Source organism: Tenebrio molitor, chromosome 7 (assembly GCF_963966145.1).
Source record: "Tenebrio molitor chromosome 7, icTenMoli1.1, whole genome shotgun sequence".
Taxonomy (NCBI): domain Eukaryota; kingdom Metazoa; phylum Arthropoda; class Insecta; order Coleoptera; family Tenebrionidae; genus Tenebrio; species Tenebrio molitor.
In genome coordinates this window covers 2,421,632-2,435,926 of record NC_091052.1, presented here as the reverse complement: position 1 = coordinate 2,435,926, position 14,295 = coordinate 2,421,632, and the positions used below count along the sequence as shown (strand labels likewise).

Genomic DNA, 14,295 nt, shown 5'->3' with positions numbered 1-14,295 from the left:
TGAATTAAAAATACAATAATAATTACCCCACAAACACAAACATCGACTTCTTGCCCCTTTAAAACCTGTAATAAGTAAAACCTTTTTTCGTCCTTTCTGTTTTTATCTGTTCGTTTTCTATTCAGTGGCGACGGGACACACAGAGATGTAATCTTTTGCCTATAATTCATTACTCACTGCTGTTTTTTGTGTGTCGTATGTTGATTTTTATTTATAGGTGGTGGAGTTACTCAGTTGGCAAATTGGCCTAAAATTATTCCGAGATGTACCGGCGTGTGTGTTTTTTCCCCGATGTGTTTTATGTACCGAATTAAACATGGCATGTGATTGTGCCTTTCAATGTGTATAACCTCTTGTAAATATTGAAATAAACCAAACAAACCCGGTCGAAATCGACAAAAACATAAATCGGATGAGTAAAGCAATGATTACTTCTGATTCAGAATCTAATAAATAAAATAGAGTCGTGTAGGAAGAACGAATCTCGATCGTTTGTTCACAATACCAGAAAGAGAAAGTTAGGCTTGTTATTGCTATAAGGTAGGTATTCTAAAATAATATAAATTGTCGTGATTGTTCTGTGTCAAATCTGACAAGTTTCTTGATTGCATTGCAATCCATGACACTGACCTGAGGAATTCAGGTGGGGAAAACTAAGTTCTTTGCGGTTATCTCAAGTTTCAGAAACTGTTTTCAAGTTTCTAATTTGAAAAAAAAAAGTTTAACTGTTAGGTAAAAAATAGAGAATTCTAAAAATCTAGTAAGTGGACCACATTATTTTTATGAAAGTCTTTTGTGTATAAATTTCGCAGTTATGTGAAAAATATTGGCATTATAAAAAATAAAAATGTAATAATTGCCTGATGTATTCCCACGCCACTGTACAATTTTCTGTTGACTAAGCGTAAACACAACCAAAGAATTGCCAAGCTGGTTAAATTTATCTTCGTCGACCGAGTTTATCTCAAAATGAGAAATTTCATCAAACTTTTCGCTTATCATTACTTACACCTACTTAAAAATATGTTCAATTAATCCGTTTGGTATCACTTGAACAAAGTATTTTAAAACCGGTCCCATAATTTCAAATTCCGTTGAGATATTTTTCAAGGGCACAATTTTAATCATTCGAATTGAATTTCTTTTTAATAAAAATGTTAGAATTGGAATAAATAGATGAACCAGTTGCTTTATCTTTTTATTATTAAAAAACTACGTGTCTTGAAATGAAATTAACGTAGAGCGTGTAAACAAGTGTACGGATGAATTGCTTATCTTGGAAATAATTAAGATAATTATTAGAATTTGATTTTGTTTGTTTTTCAGACAATGTAATAAAAAAGAATGACGAAAACGGTTGGAGATAATGTAAAAAAAGTAACTGACTCAAAACGTTTTAGAGAGGACAATGGAAGGAATAAATATTTAACAATGTACACATTTGGATTCCTCTAATAATTATGTACAATTCGAGAGAGTGTGAAGTAAGTTTTGATACGAATAGGCGAAAGTCTATTTTCGTGATAAAAGCCAACAAAAATGTTTATGTTGTTTATTTATACGTGAGAACTGTGTTGCATTAATTTTAGTGTAATGTAATAATTATGGTTAATGGCAATTGTGGATAATGTATCGATCGATGATAGGGACGAAATTGTATTTCCACCTGTTATAAATCGACTTTAAATTACAACAATAAGTTTCGGATATAGAAATAATAACGTCATATATAAAGTAGAAAGAGAAACATAAACTAGAGTGGGATAATCTTTGTAAACCGGCTCAAGTGTAGCTCTACTGGAGAGAATGTTAGATGCCATCAATATAAAGCGGCAACTGACTAGCTATTAAAACGGCAATCCAACCATCGCACGGAAAACAACAAACAAACGCTCCATACGAATACCGGACGGTTCCCCATTCGACTTCCAAGGCTTCATTTACATTAAAAATAGTTAAAAAGAAAAACTGATTTATAATTAAATGACGGTCGTAATTGCAAATCCTTATAAAATTCAACACGATTGTAATAATTTTTTATGATGATCCAGTCGACTCTAAAAAACTAACTGTTTTGCTAATCGATATCGCTCGCGTTAAAATTCAAAAAAACAATGAGTTCATAAAAATAGAAAATATTCGTCACCTCTCCGTGGTCCATCCGACCTTCCGGTGTGTTCTCTGGAAGAAAATAAAGACGTAAACTCGCCAACACTTGGTCACTATTTTTATCACTCCATAACAACTGCAATTCACCAATGCACAATAAATCCGAGTCAATCCACAATTTAACAAAGAAAAATTCACTCAAAGTCACTATTCTTTTGACGCCGTTTTTTGTATATTTAAATGCCTTGTAAAATGTATACGGACCATGTTGGCCACACGGGCCCCCCACCAACTGCAACAAAATAAAAAAACTAATTATCCTCCTCAATCAAAAAGTAAATAATTCAGCCAACCGCGACCATTGTCAGATTTAACCGTCCAATAAATAACTTCATTTATCCACTATCACGTTTAGACGAAATTAAATTTATTTGAATTAATCAGCAATTTTATTGTTATGAATATGCGGGTATTCGATTGGAAATTAACGAAAATAACGCATTACAAACTTCCCGGACCGGAGTTTGCTTGAAAAAAAAACAACGGTGTTTTTATGACAATTCCGAATAACTCAATTAATATCCATAACAATCACAATAATGAAAAAATAACAAATTACGAATGATTTGTCCCGAAAAAATTAAATAACCTCGAAAACACGTCCCTAATGTGTAAAAACATCTCCAAAATAATTTCTGTACCTGTATATCGGTATTATCCATTTTTTCTTCACTATTAATCACAGAGCACTACAAACAACACGCTGACACCATCGTCTACTTTGTATTTACTCTAATTATATGACGTCACGATACAGAGCTGCGCTCGTAAAAAGTCGTATTATTCCGTCATTAGTCGTTTATACTGGCGCTCTGCAACAAATGGTGGTAGGAGGAATGGTGCACAAAGAAATTGACACTGCTGCGGTTTGCAGTCAGCTATCGCAGTTCCTGGACTTGGAAAGTGAAAACGTGATGTAAGTGTAAGTGTAAAACTAGCGAATTTTCAGGTTGCAGGTGACGTTGATGCATCGAAAACGATCGTGATTGGTGGAGTTCCACTTCACTTGTTACGAAGCACGGTTATGGAGGTTAGGTGATTTTTGATGGGGTTTTTGAGGCCATAATGTGGATTTTGAAGATGTTTTTTGGCAAACAGCTGATCGACAGTATTGTTGGTTGCCTACTCGTCGGAAGTTCAAGGTAAACAACATTTCAGTTTTATTTACTGATGTATTTGTACGTACCACACAATTAAAAAAAAAGCACACTGCATGGTTTTTCTGATTTGCATAATGTTAAACTTATATTTAAATTACTCCGCTTCATGTGTACACTCTATTCAGAAATAATCGGACAATGGACCATAACCGAAGTCGTGATCGACCATTTGATTCTTGTTACTTTGTTTTTTGTAAATAACTTGTTAAAATTGAACATTCTTCTTGGTTATGAATTCGATCGCACTTTGTGGAATCATTTATGCAAAGGTGTGGCTAATTGGCGGTCAGAACTGTATCTTTCAGCACTTTGTGTTCAAATTGAACAGCAAAAAAATCGATTGTTTATGATTTCCCAACATGTGTTTACCGCATGCTTGTCATCGACGACCTATATCTATTACGGGTACAATAAAATTAAATTTTGTATGTTCCAGTCTCAAGGCGAACGATTCGCCGAAAAACATTTACAATTTCAAACTTTCGCGCTTTTAAATATCCATAAACTAACGAAAACTTACGAAGCAAAACATGTGTTTATCTTTAATTGGAACCGTTGAACGGCGTCAATAAGAAAAATAAAAATAAATGGGAATTCGTATCACATTTCCTCTTCAAGAATTCGATATCCCTATATTCCGGATCTTTCAGTTCGAAACCGCGGAATGCAGATAAAAGTTTCTCCTTTTTTATTTTTCGATGCCCACGCTAACACAAGACAGAAAATAGTTTTCCACCTAGAATGCGATATGGTTCAATTACTTCTGACAAATTCAGTTACGATAAATGACTGACAAGAATTTTTGAAAAAAAAATTTAATGACAAATTTAAATGGCTGCATTACAAACAACTCAACGCATTGTTTATAAACTTGTTGAAATTGGTGCTACTTGAATAAACAGTTATGTCGTTTCTATATAATGGAGTCTCACCAACATTTCAATTAAACTAAGAATACAATTTAGAAAGTGTGCTTCCGTTGATATAACAAGGAGTAGGAACGCTCACTCATATCGGAAGTCAAGGACAGTAGAAAATTTTATTCAAAAGATGACAGCGCCTAAGGGATTTTAATTAATGTTGTATATTTTTGCAGATGGTGGGGTTCACCTCTCTTTATCAGAAACAGGTGATGAAGTTTTATGTAAAGAAAGTGAGTATTATGTAACATTACAACTTTCCAAAAAGCACATTTAAAAATAATAACGTACTTACCAATTAGTTTAATTCCATTTTGATTTGTTTCATTTTTTGACTAATGCTAATTCAAACAAAATAAATGTTGCAGAACAAGTTCATAATGTTGCACTTACGTCACACGTTTCACATTACTTAAACGGAATTTCTGTATAACAAATATTTTAAAAACAAGATTTCGGACCACTGTTTTAATCCCGGAAGTTTATTTACAGAATGGGTTTGTATATACATATAAAAATTTACATAATATAAATTTTATGTGTACATTTAGCAACATACATAAATAATTGCATCATTGAATACAGTTTGTAATATTTATTTTTTCGATTTCGTACGTACTTGTGAAACGCAGTACAAACATTAGAGTTACAATTATGACTGTCTGTGCCATTATAGATAGGTACCTATTTGAACGTATGTATATAAATAACAGAACCAGTACTTTGACGATATGCTCAACTGTTAAAATACTTATAAATTTAATAATTTTACGCATCTGTTGTTAAAAAATAGTAACAATAATTGATCATTCTTATAATTGTTTGCCTGTAAATAATCGTTTTGTTCGTCGTCCGCGCCGATAATAACAAGTCGTGCCATTCGATGTGAAATGGCCACCAGAGGCACTTGGATCAGTTGGATCGCGAATGAATGGAAACTGTAATAACTACGGAAGGTTTACAACTAGAATAAATGTCAACCATTAATTCGTCATTGATTATCAAAATAACAATAAATACAATAAGAACTTCAATCATAATCGGTGCAAATCATTTTGTAATATTAATTTGTGTTCGCGAGAAACAGCTAGACATAAAAAGGGTTTGAAACTCGAATAAGTATCAATTGTCATTGATTGTCAAAATAACAAATACAATAAGAACTTCAATGACAATAATGCAAATCATTTTGTGATATCAATTTGTATTCGCTAGAAACAGCTAGACATTTAAATTTTGACAATTTGAATAAATTTTTCCTTCTGTAATTTCTGTAATACTATTACAGTTTCCCATAACGCGCGAGGTGGTGACATCTACCGATATTTTGACTTTTTTCCGGACGCAGAGTTTTGAGCGATTGGCACGACTTGTTATTACGATCAGCGCAGACGACGGTTTTGTTTTAGCTCCATATGGATGTAAATATTTGAAAGTTAACGGCTTCTTGTGTTAAGATATGAAACGTCACAAGAAAAGGTAAATTATTCATTATTACCTACGTTCTTTGTTTAACACTTACATACTTGTTTTTTAGTTGCAGTTTAACATAATCACAGAATTAGTGACTAATGAGGAAGCAGATGCTGAAAGATTAACAATTTTTACAGATTAAATTTTTTGTTGTAATTCATTATAACATGTGTAATAAAACAGGCAGCTATGCTAATGAACCCCCAATTCTTGACCGTGAAATAAGCAGTTGAAAAAGTGATTTATGAATTTTTTTACTTGGATAAATACCAAATTAAAACAACTGCAGTTAATTTGATTTCCTTCACATAGATCGATTTTGTGAGAAATTTTATTTATATAAGTGTATAATTATATCGTATAATAAAACCATAATGTTTTTAAAACGGATACAATAAAAAATAAATGCTATTTAATTGAGAAATGTGCCGGCGTGTATTGATGGTTGCAGCATCTGCGGTAACAAAGTATTTTGGTTTTGTCTTAAAATTATTTGTTCCAAGATACAACTGGCAAATGTTAGTATTGGTACACGCTTATGTCAAGATTTTTATCTTGCATTTGCTTATCGATCCATTGTCTCAAGAAGGGGATGTTGGAATACACGGCTGGTACATTTTCTTGACCGCATTCTATCCCCCAAGAAACCACCCCTATTTGGTAGTATTTGTTTTCTTGTCCATTAATCGGACAAACCAACGGACCACCTCCGTCCCCGATGCAAGCATCTTTATCTTTTTCTCCTCCTGCACACAGAAAACTAGGATGAAGGTAAAAATATCTTCTCAGTCTAGTCGCTCTTAAATTTTCTTGACAGGTGTTTCTTTGTACCAAAGGTAACTCGATTTTTTTAAGAAGGGGGTCATATTTTCCTGTGGATCCAAACTTGTCCTTCCCCCAGCCTGTGGCGACGCATCTCACATTCTCAAAGCTAGCATTCGATGGGGGTAAACAAGTTACGTTTATATGTGAGTCCAGCTTAAACGGTTCATTCAAAAACAAGAGGGCAATATCGTTGTGGTATATTCCAGGGATGTAATCTTCGTGGATTTTTTTAGACGAAACAGTGCGGTCTTGATGTTTTAAAATTTCTTTAGTATTAGAACTGTCCCATTCGCCAGCTCTCACAATGTAAGTGCTCTTAGAGACAACGCAGTGAGCGGCTGTCAGTACAACAGAAGGATGGATTAGGGACCCTCCACACCTGTAACCTCCACTTTCCGTAAGAATTCCCATCATCCATGGAAACTCTCCAAAATTGGCTCCTTCACCATTAGCACCTATTTTGAAACCTGTGCCGTCTGGGTTGCGGAATCCACATTTGGATCCTGGTTGTGCGGGATCGATTGACATATCGCCAGATTCTAGTCGACAACAGACTAAATCATTGGGACAATTACACCGACACGTTTCCTTTATTCTAAAAAGCGACACATTTATTTTTTCGTTTCAGTTTTGTTAATTCTTACCTTTCGGTAATAATGAACTCTCCACCTCCATCCGTAATTATGGTCCCATTTTTTCGACATAAGTAGGAGTTGACACATTTGCAGAAGGTTGTTTCTTGTGAAAACGAAGCACTAATTACAAATAAAAAAACGAATACCAAAACACTCCACATTTTATGCCTAAAAATATTCGTGATGAGAAGACATGTAATTATTATTTATTATTAAATAAAAACGTTAACTAAACTGGTTGTTTTTGTTGGAAACACGTTATCGAATGTTAAATACAGAGAAAGATTACACTGGAAAACCATATCTCAGTACTAATCATCAAAACAAGTTTTAATGTTTTCAGAGAAAAATTTGTCTTGATATAAAAGTTGCAAGGTTCAAGATGTCAAAGTCAAAGATAAAAACCCCATAAATTCGGGATGAAAGTTTTATCAGTTATCCTTTTTTTCGTTGGTACTAAGCACTTCAAATAATTAATAATCATATCAACAATTTCTATATTTCTTCAAATTTAGTGGATTTTTTTACGTATGTCGTTGATTTCTGACAAAAATCCTCTGACAAGTTAGTTTACATTTTGTTAATTGTCATCTTTTGGCATAAATTATATTTTTCTATTTCACCCAAAGGCGGCACAAGGGGAAAGAACTCAAAAACTTTAAATGGCAACAGGGGTCATGTTATAGGTTTCGAAGTTTCATGAGACCAGTCTTGAAGCACGAATTCAAGATTAAAAAACGAGTAGCGTAGCCACGAGTTATTTTAAAGAATGAGTGCTTCAAGGTCTTATGAAACGGGTTTTTTATACTATTTTTTGTAATTTGCCCTTTTTAAGCCGTTTTTAAACAAAAATGTTTACTTTCCTCGATTTAGGGATTTTTGTGGCGGTTGGTAATGTCTTAATTTTAAAAGTGAAAATTTGATCAAGTCTTCAAAGTCGCTTTTTGTTTTATCCAAATTCTGTCACAAAACACGAATATGGAAGATAATCTTTCATGTACGCCCGCTGAAATACGTGAAATTGCCAAAAATACGGTCGCGAATTTGTTGCCTGATAAATCCTGATAAAAAATTCTTTGCACATTTTGTAATTTAAACTCACACGCATGACGGATCAAGCTTTGCCAACCTAAAAATGTTCGTAAAATGTTCCGTGAAATAATGGCCCAGATGATGACGTCGTGTTCGTTAATATGTCTATTAGAGAATCAAAATGGACGCAAATTACAAAAACACTTTTTAAATCACTCCTTAATCTTTAATTTAATTTGTTTTAAATTTATTAACGCAAAGTATCTTTTTGCATTTAACGATGGGACAAACGCGTTCTCGCCAAGGCAACTTTTTCTTAATTAAATTTCGAGGAGGCTTCGCCAATGTCTACGTACTCAACTATATAGTTGGCTCAAGTTGCAAAAAACCACTTGTCATTTGCAACAGCATTTTTTTTTCATATTTTTGAACCAAATAAAGGCACAAAGGGACCAGAAAATCATAGTTTTGATTGAATTTCAAACGACTAATGCCATAAAATTGCTGTTGCAAATCCAAATTGGTTTTTTGCAACTTGAGTCAACTTTAGATAGTACGGCTCTGTAGTCCGGCGCAGAGCACAAAATGCAACCACGCCACACAAAATATCTCATAAGTCTGATGCGTAGAGGTCTGATGACACCTTTCATTTTTATTCTTCTGGTATTGTTCCTGGTTTGACTGAGAAGTTGCATGAGAATTCATGCGGGGTCAATTTAACAGGGGAGACAATTCAAATCTTTGTAGAATTAGATAGTTCACATCTCAAATTCTTTTAATGCTGTTTCATGTTCATACATTTATTTATTCAGCTTAGTCACTTATCTATAAGTCAAATTTCAATCACTGGCCGCAAGACAAATTTTATTCAGTCAAAACAAAACTTCAAGCAAACATCTGCCAAAACCGAAAAGCCATTACATATTAAATTTGTTAATTTATTTTTTTGTTTTATTAGGACCAAACACCACCAAAGCACGATTACTTTTTCAATAAATTTTATGTAAAGTATGTGGAGTCGTTTGATTTAAAATCTCTTCCAATGGTGCAGCCTCTCGTAGAACCTGAATTAAATAAAATAAGTAATATAATACAATGCAGGGTAAATTAGAATTTCTTTTCTCACGTTTTTTTCTGTTTCTTTTTTTTGCAAAAAAAAGAACAAATCCCAAAACAATAACTCCATCAATTGGCAAACGTTACAAATTCGTTTAGAACATTATGAACAACTTGTGGTTTAATTTTCTGAATTTCGTGCCTAATTCTCACTCCTATTCAGAATCATTTATGCCATAGGTACATTGTGCCTAAGAAGACATTTACACCGTAGCTATAGCAATGTTAAAATAAGGATGGTATAATGATGTCATATGCGCAGAAAGGTGTTTTGGTACAGGATAGGTCATTAACGCTGAATAACGTTTAATTTGACGTCATTAAGGATCAGTTTCATAAATATGCATAAAAAGCACCAGCGGCGTCGTGAAAACCTGTTTCACTTATGTCATATCAATAAAACAACCAAATAAAAAATCTCTTTGTTGTGATGCAAATCGTTTAAATTATTTAACAATTTATTGTCTTGAATACTGAGGTATATTATGTGAAATAAAGTTATTTTTAAAAGTTAAATTAAAATTTTCAAGTAGTCTAGTAAGTTTGTGAGTTTTTAAGTACGCGAGATTATTGCAAACGTAGAAAATTTGTGAATATCATAATAATAATAAATCAGCGACAATTTATAATTGCCATAGTCGAAATTATGAAGCAACATGACTGACGTTTACCTCCTTATCTCCCAGAATTAAATCATATTGAAAAGTGCCATTGCGGTTCATTTTTGCACGCATTTTGCGTTAAAAAAGTACCGTAGCGTGTCATTTTTTAACGCAATTATAAAATTTTTCATTCATAATTAGTAGTTTTTTTAACGAGTTCGTATGTAAATTGAGATTTTTTTGGCATGAGTGGGCCAATTTAAAACGCGAGTAAAACGAGCGTTTTAAAGGTCCACGGTTTCACACAGGAGAAAATTTTCAAATTTTGAGTGTCGAAAAAATTGTTATCTAAACTTACGGGCGCCAAAAAAAATTTGTATGCAACTCGTTAGTAAAGTATCTTTTTTTTTACTCAGCGGATTTGCGCACTCGCTTCGCTCGAGCCTCAAATTTTCCCTCTCGTAAAAAAAAGTACATATGTATTACTTTACTCACTTGTTGCAAAAATAACTATTATTTTTTATAATATATGTACTTCCTTTTTGCACTTTCTTCATTACAATTTGGAAACATTTTTAATTTCAGCCAAAAATGTTGTACCCTTTTGTTGCGCCACTGGCAGTATTCTGCACACATGGAGTTGATGAGATCATTGTACCATTCTTATTTTAACTTTACTATAGATTCTTCAGTAAACTTTAAAAATGGGTATTTACGGTAGTGGTCGTAGAAAAAAGAATGAATAGGTGTTACTCACTCCTTTTCAGATCTTGCGATGATTGCCTTCAATTATTTCGCAACAAGTCTAAACCAAATTAAGAGTAAAATGTCTGGGGTCACGGGCTTTATCTTGCGATGGAAAAACCTTGCTAGTCATAGTGTGTAATTGCATACGGGAAAAGACTTAAGGGGTCACACACAGTTATTATTGGATAAATCTGTTTATTTGTGTCGATTATAACATAGAGATAATGTATTAAAACAATAAACAAACAACACAAATTAATTTTTTAACTGCTTGTTCAACACGAATTTTCTTGTTTGGGTCTTCTAATATTGATACTGAGTTGTATCCAAATTTTTACTCTTCATTTCTCTGTCGATCCAGTCTCGTAAAACAGGCACATTGGTGTAAACTCCCGGTACATTTTCGTCATTGCACCCGATACCCCAAGCAATGATTCCAACTTGTTGGTACCTCTCCTCTTGTCCATCAATCGGACAAACCAGAGGACCACCACCGTCCCCGATGCAAACATCTTTGTCCTTTTCACCTCCGGCGCAAACAAAACTCTTGTCCAAAATGAAATACTCTCCCAATCGCGTCTTTCTCAATTGTGATTGACAGGTACTGGAGCTGACTATTGGAAGATCAATTTTTTTGAGAATCGCTGGAGTTTTCGCATCCGCAGCGAACTTGTCTTTCCCCCACCCAGTGGCGTAACAGCGCACGTTACTGACGACAGTATTTGCTGGCGGCAAGCATGTCAAATTAATATGTGTGTCTAGCGTAAGCGGTTTTTCTAGGAACACCAACGCGATGTCGTAGTGATAGTTGCGCTTTTTGTAATCGAACTTTTCGTGAAGTTTAACGGAGGCCACTTTTCGATCCTGATGTTTCAAAACTTCAGATGTGCCAGAACTGTCCCATTCGCCCGCTCTGACGGTGTAGTTGTCTTTGCGCACGCAATGGGCGGCTGTGAGTACCACAGATGGGTGGATTAAAGAGCCGCCACATTTGTACGTTCCATTTTCGAAAATCCCAATCATCCATGGAAATTCTCCGAACGCTGTATCCTCACCGTCGCTGCCAATTTTGAAACCTGTTCCGTCTGGATTGCGAAAACCGCATTTGTTATGGCGCAGGGATGGCACAGGAGTTATTCGATTGCCATCGATACTGCAGCAGACTTCGCCGTCACTGCAGTCACATGAAGGACAGAACGGCCCAATCCTGAAAGACATTTTTATTTTTGTGTTCAGTGCCAGATAAATACCGACCTTTCATCGATTAAATTTGCGCCATCCGTAATCACAGTCCCATTGTTCTCTTCACATAAAGTATACCGGATACAAATACAGTTATCGGTATTTTGTGAAGATACATAATGCAACAACAGTATCACTGAAAAATAATTCCACATCTTACCAGACTTCCTCGCAGTGAGTACTCTTGATTTGCGACGAATGTGAATTTTAAACAAAATGCTTTATTTTAATTAGTGGGGAAATTATGCGACTGTTTTGGGTTTATACACACGACGGAAAAACCTGGGTTATCGTACAGCCCCTCTGAGCTAAAGAAACAAAGATAAAAATATCAACTAAACAGCGACATCTTCTGTGTTATTTACACATAAAATAATTTATGCTTTGCAAACGCAATTACTCACAGTGCAAAAAATAGCGATTATCAATCAGAACACAGCGGTTGTTGCACAGCTATTGAAATCTCTGACGTCTCTAAATCAGGCAAGTCTTTAATAACTTGATAAACATTAATATTTAACACCATCAGTCGCAATCTGTCAAATAACTTAAATGCTTTTATTAAACATTTAGATTTATTCGTTTTGTGTTTCCCTTTTCAGAAAATGTTCCGGTATAAAATATCTCTCATCGTTTTGTTATGTTTTTCTTGTGGTGTGTATGGACAAACAAATACGGATGAATGCGAATGCGTACCATTCTACCTATGCGTAAATGGAACGATTAATACTAACGGCGTGGGAGTTATTGACATACGGTATATTAATGTTATTATAATTAGCAGCTCCATCAATATACTTTCATTTTAGAATAAAAGACGAATGCGACGATTACTTGGAAATTTGCTGCAACAAGAACGACACAACTGCCGTAACTCGATCCCCTTCAAAAGTCATAGATAAGGGTTGCGGGTTTCGTAATCCCGACGGAGTGGGATACCGCATCATAGGCGATACTAACAACGAAGCCCAGTTTGGCGAGTTTCCGTGGATGGTCGCTGTATTTTACAAAAGCAAGAAAAGTGACAAACATTTGTACAAATGCGGAGGTTCGCTGATCCACCCGCAAGTGGTACTTACTGCCGCTCATTGCGTCAATGCCGCCGGCAGCTTCAAAATTCGAGCAGGAGAATGGGACAGTCAGACCACCAGAGAAATCTTCTCTTATCAAGACAGGACTGTGGTATCAGTAGTAGTGCATTCCGGGTTTGTCAAAAAAAATCTTCAAAACGATGTAGCTTTGTTGTTTTTGGACACTCCTGTTGACATCGCCCCCCACGTTAACGTCGCTTGTTTGCCACCACAAGGAGCCGTTGAGGTTTCCAGTGAGTGTTTCGTTACTGGTTGGGGCACAGAACAATTTGAGAATCCCGACGTCTATCAAGTGATTCTTAAAAAGATCGAATTACCAGTTATAGGTCGAGATCGGTGTCAGAGTAATTTCAGAAAAACCAGATTAGGCAATTTCTTCAAACTTCATCGGAGTTTTATGTGCGCCGGAGGTATAGAAGGTAAGGACGCGTGTACTGGCGATGGTGGCGGACCTCTGGTTTGTCCAATAGCAGGACAAGAATATCGTTACCATCAAGTAGGAATTGTGTCTTGGGGCATCGGGTGCGGAACTAAAGATGTTCCTGGAGCTTATGTGGACGTTGCTTATTTCAGAAAGTGGATTGATGACGAACTTACTAAGAAAAATGTTCCTATTAGTCGTTATAGTTATTAGCTGTTGTTGTTTTTTATGTAGTTTTTTGTATCGTAAATGTTTTTAAGAAAATATAAACCAGTTATTTTTTAAGTAGCATTATTAACAACAAACCAAAATTAAACGTGAGATAAGTCTACTTATTTCAATTATAAAAATATCATTATCGTTGCTAGGTACATATTTTATGTTTAACAGTCAGATAGGATTTTGAGGTCACTCAAGAAAACAATAGTTATTTAACCACAGAATTCAAGAATTTTATTCTTTTTTAGTGTGATGCGGTTTTTATGTGGTTCGTTGGTGTTGATATATTGTTTTTTTTTTATAAACAAATTCGATATTTATTAAATGAAGAAGGAAAAACCAAGCAGGTTAATTTAAAAAAAAATTGGACGAATTTAAGGCTGTCGAAAACTGATTCCAGCAAAATCAACGGACTTGGCAATAGTTATTTGTACAACGAGTTATAAAAGTCATGAATTTGCAGAGCGTAGCCCGAGTTAATCAAGCAAATGAGTGAAAAAAAGAGACTTTCATAACGTGTTGTACATGCTATTTTTTGCATATCGTTGTAAGTTGAGAAATTTGGCCTAAAAGGATTTATGAAAAATTTAAAAAAGTATGGGTGCTTTGACAATCATCTCCGAGGAAATGGAATAAAATGATG

The 14,295-nt window shown here is 34.7% G+C and overlaps 4 protein-coding genes and 1 long non-coding RNA gene across 5 annotated transcripts in view; 2 read left to right on the top strand and 3 right to left on the bottom strand.

The window, feature by feature from the left end:
- LOC138135968 (uncharacterized) overlaps positions 1-2,969 on the bottom strand; it is a 54,368-nt gene extending 51,399 nt beyond the window's left edge. The window contains exons 1-2 of the mRNA XM_069054983.1: positions 2,811-2,969; positions 2,147-2,401 (exon numbers count right to left, since the gene is read on the bottom strand). Coding sequence (XP_068911084.1) covers positions 2,147-2,401; positions 2,811-2,831 — 276 coding nt within the window. The 5' untranslated portion in view covers positions 2,832-2,969. The remainder of the gene's footprint in view (positions 1-2,146; positions 2,402-2,810) is intronic.
- A 52-nt stretch (positions 2,970-3,021) lies between these two features.
- Positions 3,022-5,918, top strand: LOC138135969 (uncharacterized). The gene is made up of 4 exons (XR_011161128.1): positions 3,022-3,311; positions 4,426-4,482; positions 5,659-5,728; positions 5,787-5,918. It is a non-coding gene; the product is annotated as an uncharacterized lncRNA (long non-coding RNA).
- A 93-nt stretch (positions 5,919-6,011) lies between these two features.
- On the bottom strand, positions 6,012-10,707 carry LOC138135966 (phenoloxidase-activating factor 2-like). The gene is made up of 3 exons (XM_069054981.1): positions 10,690-10,707; positions 7,192-7,350; positions 6,012-7,142 (listed from the first exon to the last, which is right to left on the bottom strand). The coding sequence occupies exons 2-3, from the start codon at positions 7,341-7,343 to the stop codon at positions 6,242-6,244; spliced, it is 1,053 nt and encodes a 350-aa protein (XP_068911082.1). The 5' UTR covers positions 7,344-7,350; positions 10,690-10,707; the 3' UTR covers positions 6,012-6,241.
- Positions 10,708-10,854: 147 nt separating this feature from the next.
- Positions 10,855-12,076, bottom strand: LOC138135967 (phenoloxidase-activating factor 2-like). Its single transcript, XM_069054982.1, has 2 exons — positions 11,934-12,076; positions 10,855-11,886 (listed from the first exon to the last, which is right to left on the bottom strand). Exons 1-2 carry the CDS (start codon positions 12,074-12,076, stop codon positions 10,983-10,985), a joined length of 1,047 nt encoding a protein of 348 aa, XP_068911083.1. The 3' UTR covers positions 10,855-10,982.
- Positions 12,077-12,269: 193 nt separating this feature from the next.
- Positions 12,270-13,718, top strand: LOC138135965 (phenoloxidase-activating factor 2-like). The gene is made up of 3 exons (XM_069054980.1): positions 12,270-12,404; positions 12,524-12,678; positions 12,731-13,718. The coding sequence occupies exons 2-3, from the start codon at positions 12,527-12,529 to the stop codon at positions 13,644-13,646; spliced, it is 1,068 nt and encodes a 355-aa protein (XP_068911081.1). The 5' UTR covers positions 12,270-12,404; positions 12,524-12,526; the 3' UTR covers positions 13,647-13,718.
- Positions 13,719-14,295: the final 577 nt, after the last annotated feature.